Source organism: Octopus bimaculoides, chromosome 1 (assembly GCF_001194135.2).
Source record: "Octopus bimaculoides isolate UCB-OBI-ISO-001 chromosome 1, ASM119413v2, whole genome shotgun sequence".
In the NCBI taxonomy this organism is placed as follows: Eukaryota; Metazoa; Mollusca; class Cephalopoda; order Octopoda; family Octopodidae; genus Octopus; species Octopus bimaculoides.
The window spans coordinates 109315388-109323862 of record NC_068981.1 but is presented as its reverse complement, the minus strand read 5'-3'; the positions used below and the strand labels follow the sequence as shown (position 1 = coordinate 109323862).

Genomic DNA, 8475 nt, shown 5'->3' with positions numbered 1-8475 from the left:
AAAAGACACCATTTCGAGCGTGGCCGTTTTCGTGCGGGTGACACGTAAAAGCACCCACTACACTCTCTGAGTGGTTGGCGTTAGGAAGGGCATCCAGCTGTAGAAACTCTGCCAAATCAGACTGGAGCCTGGTGTTGCCATCCGGTTTCACCAGTCCTCAGTCAAATCGTCCAACCCATGCTAGCATGGAAAGCGGATGTTAAACGATGATGATGATGATGATATATATATATATATATATATATATATATAGATAGATAGATAGATAGATAGATAAAGAGAGAGAGAGAGCTGTTTTCTGATAGACAAAAGTATTGCCTTGTCTGCCCACTGTTATTGGTATTTAATAATGTTTTCGTTCAATGTATGTCAGCTAATTTCAATGAAAGTTTCTAAATGGTGGCTTAACCTACTGGAAATAGCAACAAATCTCACTCAAATCACACTTTTTTAATGAAATGTTATATAACTCATCTTGTTTAGAAACAAGAGTTAGTGAGGATAGCTAACTAGAAAATCTGCCTTAATAAACTGTCTCACGCAAGCACAGAAAACTGGATGTTAAAATAATAACGAAGAGGAGAAGAATATATTAATTACATAAACTAGGTGAAAACTGCCTGAAGAGAAACTGTTATACTGAGAATATATAATGACATGTTTGAAAACACAACATTTGTACTTGATGCTAATATGATTGAGAATTTCCTCATAGCTGGAGGCAGTGTGTTTCATATTTGGTATCATTTTTCATAACTATTAACCCAATACTAACTGGTACAGGGTGAAACTTGAGACAGTTCTAGGAAGTAAGAAAGAGTTCAAGTAGATGTGTAAGTCAAGTTTTTAAGAGTGTGTGGACCTGTAGCAGTAAAATATCAATACACTTATTTCAAGATTTTTAAGAATAAGTATTTTCATTGGCAACGACATGTAGGCAAACAAATATAGGAAATGTATTATTACAGGTAATTATAGCAATAATACCACCTTCTGGTGCTATTCATGAGACAATATGAAGAAGGAATTATTAAAGTCAGTTTTGGAAGTCACAATGGATTTGATCAATGTTATTTCCCAATATTTTTATGATACACAGAGTAAGTGACATATTCTGAACCAGTTGGCTGGTATGTTGGTTGAAAGTCATTTGTTTATCCAAAATAACACTTTTTAGTAAATTTTTAGTTTGAGATGCTGATCATTCAATAATTTGATATCATTTATAACAGTTGATAAGTGTCTGACACTAGAGAAAGTTTTCAAATGATTTACAAACTTTACAATCATCTACATCGAAACATATGCTATTGTAGAAAGAAATGAAATTATGAATATATAATGTTAAAGAGGATAGAACTCAGTACAGAGGATCTTTAGTGTAGGAATAACCCTACATATTATGGTACTGGCTATAAAGTCAATTAATTACAACCACTATTTGAGAAAAACCATTTACACAAGCAAACTATTGTGCAAGTCCTTCCAAAGAAATGTTTCAGATAAATTTAACATCAGGTGATATAAACAGAGATTATTATGGGCATCGGGGCTGAAAAATATTACAGATGTGTTCTTCTTTATATGACCTGCTCATAGAGGAAATGCAAGCAATTGACAAATAAACAGTTTGGATAATTTCATATGCTGTGGAGAGAAAAGGAATGTTTGGGACTGGGAAAGAATTGTTTTTAAATATTATTTCTCAGATGAAGAATGAGTTAGAAAACGTCAGTATCCTCTTCTTTCCATAGTATAAAATACTTATCCTAACTCACAAAATTTATTATAAAATTTTTACCTATCTAGACCATGAAAAGTTTCCTCAGATGCAGAGATTTAAATTTTTTTAATGATAGAAACCATAGTTAGATCTATCTGACATTCTATTACACCAGTTCTTAAACTTGTGTTGACAATTTTTACTAAGAATACAATAATATCAGTGAGAAGAATTTTGAAAATTAAGAGGAATTTTATCATCTCTGCAATAGTTCAAATTAGATAATGAGAGACTATCCTTAAATTCCTGCTTATTTATTGGACTAAAGGTACTCAGAGGGCTATCACTGAGTATGATTTCATTATGCAAAATATCAGTAAATTGCAAATTAATTACTTTTAAAATAACTTGTTAGCTCATATTTCATCCATCTTAAAGTGGATGAAATGCTACTTTCCAGCATTTTATCATAGAAACTAGGAAGTCTTTTTATTGAGTTTTGACAACTATCAATTTCCATGCTTTCTATTCTTCAACAGTTACCTTTACACACAGAGCACAGTTTACAAAATGATTTTAGTTGGAGCTTGTTTCTATAGTATTCTTCTCCACATCCACACTATCCACTTTGGCCTTAAGAGGTTTCCCAGTTATCAAAAATTCTTCTAGCTACTTGAAGACTGCATGATTTCTATTTGAAGAACAGACTCATAGGCCTCATGTTCTGTCATAGCTATTTCACACAGAATCTTGTAGAGAATTAACCATATCTCTTGTTACATTGGCATGAAATTAACCCAATATATAAACATCACATTTGTCAAAAAACATTTTCTGGAGCTGAAAAGTTACGAAATGTGCTCTAGCAGTTTGGTAATATTCATCTATGGATAATACTTCACGGCTTATAAACAAAACCAACTCATTTACTTATAACTTTTTAATGTATTACAACCTATTCACAAACTTCTAACATTCATATGCAAAAATTTGAGCAAAAGAAAAAAAAAAAATTGTGCTATATTTCTAACTCTTAACTTTGTGTATCTACATTCACATTTTGTTTGATTACAACAAATGACTGGCACTTTGTTGATTCTGGCAGGATGAAATAAATTTAACATTGGTGAGACCTTAACTCAAAATAAAGGAACATGACTAAATACCACAGTGCATTATCAATTTCATCATTCACTATATAAAAACATTAAAAACTCTCCTTTCATAGTCCTAAGAATGAGAGGAAACAAGATAAGGTTATGGTAATTTTACATAGGCATCAATCCACAAATATCATGAACATTGACTTGAGTTTATAACATTTATGCTACTTTTGCATTTGGAACATAAATGAAACGGATTTGCAGACACGGTTTTGGAACAATATCATTTTTCACTTTTACAAACGAAACCACCATCCCCATCGTCTATAATAAGGACATCTACGAGGCAAGAATGTGACTGCTTGAACTAGGAACGAAACATCCCTCAAATAACAACAGTGGGATGTTACAGGTGGAATACCGTTTAATCATAGGTTTGTTTGATCAGGGCAGAAACAGTATCGTCGAGGTAAAGTGCTCTGAATCGACAATAGACAGTATCTGTAACAAAGACCAAGGAAGGATAGCATGAGAAGTGATGATATAATGTGTGTGTGTGTGTGTGTGTGTGTACGTACGTGAGCGCACGTGTATGTTAGAGACATGCTGTTGCTACGATCCAATGTTATCCCCATGGATAGAACTCCAATATATTGCAGTTTACATTCCTTCATGCTAATTCCTACAACTAGATGATACACATACATTTATATAGAATATGTGAGTCATTCCCACCCGGTTCTATTACAAATTGGTCACACAAACTCTTTAACAGAGAGACAGACAGACAGACAGACAGACAGACACGCGCGCACACGCACACGGAAATATGCAGAGATGTACACGTGCATATACAGTCACATGTGTGCACGAATATCTACATGTGCAAGCACAATCTCTCTCTCACACACACACATAGTAGATAAAGACGAATGTCTCAGACGTAAGATAGAATAATAATGATTTATGGTGATGGATGAAATATTCAGAAGAAAGAAGTGAAACGCTGAGAGTCAGTAAGTCAAGCATGAAGTGAATGTAGAACAGAAAGTAAATATTTAGTAGGGAGGGGTGGAGGAGACAAGATACTATATCAGTCACACCATGTAAAATGTATTCAAACGGTTGACGAGGAAACATTTTAACGTCACACCAATTACAATACAAACACGCAAGCACACACGAGAGAAAAATACTTATACAGATACTTATGTACATGTGTATGTATGGGAGAGATACGCATATATACATACAGATAAATTGATAAATATATATATATATATATATATATATATACATACAAATAAATTGATATATATATATATATATATATATATATATATATATATATATATATATATATATACATATATAATTATATATACATATATAATTATATATATATATATACATACACACACACATACATACATATCCATGCTCAGATACAGATACACATTTACTAACATAAATGCATACACAAAAAGATACATTTTTAAAAAATACACCCATCACAGATCCACACAATATATTGTATTATCATAGCCTACCGATCAAAAATATGAACAAAGGCATCAGTGAGTGACATTCGCTGTTCCAGGTGATCCCTATGAAAATAGCATCCAGTTCCACGGCAGATTTCAGTTGAGGAAACTCCAAGGCAAGGAACTTGGGACACATTCTTAATCATGGTGTAGTTTGGTAGGTTTTATAAGTTGAAAATGAAATTGAAAAAAATAAATACTCCAGCTTTAGTTGGTAATGGAAGCCTCACTAAAATTATGACCTTAAGTTTCCCAGGCCAATTTTTTTTTAATATTTCTCTTTTATTATTTCTTTCCTTTTTTGTATTTATTTCCTTTGATTGTCTTTTAATTCTGAATTATATTGTAGTAATAAAATCCTTTAGGAACAAACTACAATGACTGAAAATTTGAATTTTGCATAGAAATATTTTGTTTCAAATCAAATGGATAAAATATAATCCAGTATTTACTCAAATAAACAGGTTTTGTTGTTTTTTTTTTAGTTTTCCATCGTTTTAAAATTTTTTCATAGATGTCTAATATATGTCATTGTGTATAGAATACAAAAAATATAATTTGGAATTATAAAAATATACGGGAAGAACTATGGTATAAAAATTTCATTATATCATTAATAATGAAATGGTTCGAGGAAATACACTCTCAAAGAAACTATTAATGAAGAATAAGTAAGAAATGTTAAGCTGAAGAGGCTCCAGTACTTCGAAGGAAAAAAACAGATCAAGTGCCAAAAAAAAAAAAACCCTATGCTTAAAACATAGGTAAATATTATACTTAATGTATTCTCTGAAGAGAGTTACAGAGAAAATGTTTGGTAGCATAACAAAATAAGAAATTGTTTTCATTGAGAATCATCATGTAGTCTTGAGTATCTTCAGGTAGCTGCTTTTTGAGAACACAACCAGTTATTTAGCGTGGATCTGTTGTTTCTCTTTTTGTGTTGAAAATCTACCATTTCCAGCCTCCTACCGCTAAGAGAATGAAACAGATTGTGCTTGCAACTGCTACTGGTGCTGATGCTACAGACAATAAACAAGACGGTGGGTGTGATAGAAGCGGTGGTGCTGCCGCTGGTTTTTTCACTGTTACCATCTCATCAACATGTTTCTGGTTCTTATCTATTCCTTTTACATATCTATTTATTTTTAAGTCTATCATGTGTGTGCTAGCTTTAATCAACCAGAGCATCGAGTGACAGCTCTTGTGCCTCGACGATGAAACAGTTTCACACACACAAGACTGCTGTAAAAGCAAGTAGTACATGCGCGCGCGCACACGTACACAGTCGCATATACACAACACAGATTCATACACATTTAGACTAGAACAGCTAATAATGTGTACCTAATAAGATTATATTTGAATTAATAGTATATCTGTTCAACTGCTTAAAACTTATGAACAGAAGACGGAGCAAATTACCACTAAGTACAAACCATTTCAAAAGCTTTTTTTTCTTCTTTCTTTATAGTGCTTTTAGAGTTAAGGAAAGAAAGTGAAAATAACAGCAACTGCCAGTAAGAAATATAGTCACACAATAACAAAATTGACTTGTTCATTGTGTAAGTTATTATCTCCTAATAAGCAATAAACTAGTCACAAAGGATAATGTGTAATTAAGTAATGTCAATCTTAAAATAGCTTAATATCTGTGAATTGATAGTAATGATAATCACATGTAGTGCCTTTTTTTTTCTTTCTTTTCTTTTTCAATTTTTATCTTTGCCTTCAGGGCAGATGTAACTGTTTTAGTACTTTTAGAAATGTTCTTTTTATTCCAACAGTCTCACTAGTTATCTCTAATACCACTCAGTCAGAGGAAGCTGAAAAATTCTACTCAAACCCTAGTATCATTAAAAAAGGGCAAACGATGGGATGGTCACAGCTGGAATGTCTTTGATAGGGGTCTGCTCAATCACAGCTGACCTAAGGTTAAATAACAACTTTCAATGCAAGTTTATTCTCTCAAAACTGAAACCAAGGAGGGAAATATATCAGTAAATCAACAAATTATCTCACTAGACTATGATTTTTTTCAAGTACTTAAAGAATATCAATTATTATTATTATTATTATTATCATTATCATTATTATTATTATTATTATTATTAAGACAGCAAGCGAGCAGAATCTTTAGCATACAGGGCAAAAGGCTTAGCAGCATTTCATCCATTGCTACATTCTGAGTTCAAATTCTGCTGAGGTCAACTTTGCCAATTGTTCTTTCTGAATCGGTTAAAATAAGCACCAGTTGAGCACTGGGGTCAATATAATCGACTTAACCCCTCCCCCGAAATTTCTGGCCTTGTGCCAACATTTGAAACCATTATTATCATTAAGGTAGCAAGCTGGCAGAATCATTAATATGCCTGTCAAAATGCTTAGTGGCATTTCGTCTGTCTCTATGTTGTATGTTCAAACTCCACTGAGGTCAACTTTGTCTTTCATCCTTTTGGGGTTCATAATCATCGTTTAACGTCTGCTTTCCATGCTGGCATGGGTTGGACGATTTGATTGAGGGCTGACGAGCCAGATGGCTGTACCAGGCTCTAATCTGATCTGGCAGAGTTTCTACAGCTGGATGCCCTTCCTAACACCAACCGCTCCGAGAGTGTAGTGGATGCTTTTACATGCATCCACTACACTACATGAGGGCCAGTCAGGTGGTACTGGCGACATCCACGCTCAAATGGTGTTTTTTATGTACCACCTGCACAGGAGCCAGTCCAGCGGCACTGGCAACGACCTTGCTTGAATGTTGTTTTTCACGTGCCAGCAAGGCGACGTTGGTAACGATCACGTTTGAATGGTGCTTTTTATGTGCCACCGGCATGGGAGCCAGTCAGCGACCCTGGCAATGATCACGCTCGGATGGTGCTTTTAACATTCCACTGCCACGGGTGCCAGTCAGGCAGTGCTGTCATCAGCCACATCAGCAAATTTGATTTTGATTGCTGAGCACTGGGGTCAATGTAATCAACTAGCCTCCCCACTCCCCAAATTTCAGGCCTTGTGATTATAGTAGAAAGGATTATTATTATCATTATTATTAAGGTAGTGGAGAGGTGGCTTTATTCTAGGTGATAAAGGTTAAAGTATGATAGAGAGAGACAAGCACAAGTGTCTTGCTATAGAGGAGATACATGGCTACCCACATTAAATGAGAGTGGATGAGAATAGCTGGAAGGAAGATAAGGATGATGGTAACTTATTAAGTGAAGGCTTGTGGTCAAGTGGTTAGAATATTTGGCTCCCGATTGTAAGATTATGAGTTTGATAGCCCTGAGGCATATTGTGTACTTGAGCAAGACACTTTATTTCATGTTGCTCCAGTCCATCTCAGCTGGTAAAAATGAGTAGTACCTGTATTTCAAAGGGCCAGCCTTGTCACATTCTGTGTCATGCTGAATCTCCCTGAGGTACACATGTTTGTGGAGTGCTCAGCCACTTGTACATTAATTTCAGGAGCAGGCTGTTCCATTAATCGGATCAACTGAAACACTCATAACTGATGGAGTGCCAGTAAGATAGCGAGCTGACAGAATCTTTAGCATGCCAGACAAAATGTTCAGCAGCATTTCATCCATCTTTAAGTTCTGAGATCAAATTCTGCCAAGGTCGACCTAACCTTTTATCCTTACAAGGTTGATAAAATAAGTACCAGTCAAGCAAAGGGTTGATATAATTGACTAGCTCCCTCTACCCAAATTTCAGGCCTTGTGCCTATAGCAGTGAAGATTATTATTAGTGTTTGAGTAACAAATGTCATAACTAATGTTTATTGTTAGAACAGAAATCAAATGTGTTGCAAGTATATAAAGAGAATTAGATGCCAATGAAGATAGGAGCAGGCATGGTTGTATGCTTAAAAACGTTTGCGTTGCAACCAGAAGGTTCTGAGTTCAATTTCACTGTGTAGTACCCTGGACATGTATTTTCTACTAAAACTTTGATTTGACCAATACATTTGAAGCAGACGTTTACAGAATCTGTGAAGTTCAACATGCGTGCATGTATAATTTGTTGACTGCTGGTTGAATAAGAGGGTAGATGAAACTTAAAGTTCCAATCAACATGGATTTTATAAATTTGACTGTCTGCT

The 8475-nt window shown here is 34.5% G+C and overlaps 1 protein-coding gene across 4 annotated transcripts in view; it reads right to left on the bottom strand.

The window, feature by feature from the left end:
* The window catches only part of LOC106868482 (monocyte to macrophage differentiation factor 2), a 108085-nt gene that overhangs the window by 38968 nt on the left and 60642 nt on the right, over positions 1-8475 (bottom strand). Inside the window, exon 1 of one of the 4 annotated variants that reach the window (XM_014913769.2) lies at positions 4377-5625. The exons of the other annotated variants lie outside the window; for them this stretch is intronic. Within the exon in view, the coding sequence (XP_014769255.1) occupies positions 4377-4516 (140 nt within the window). The 5' untranslated portion in view covers positions 4517-5625. Of the gene's footprint in view, positions 1-4376; positions 5626-8475 lie in introns of those variants that run through there. 4 annotated transcript variants of the gene reach the window in all.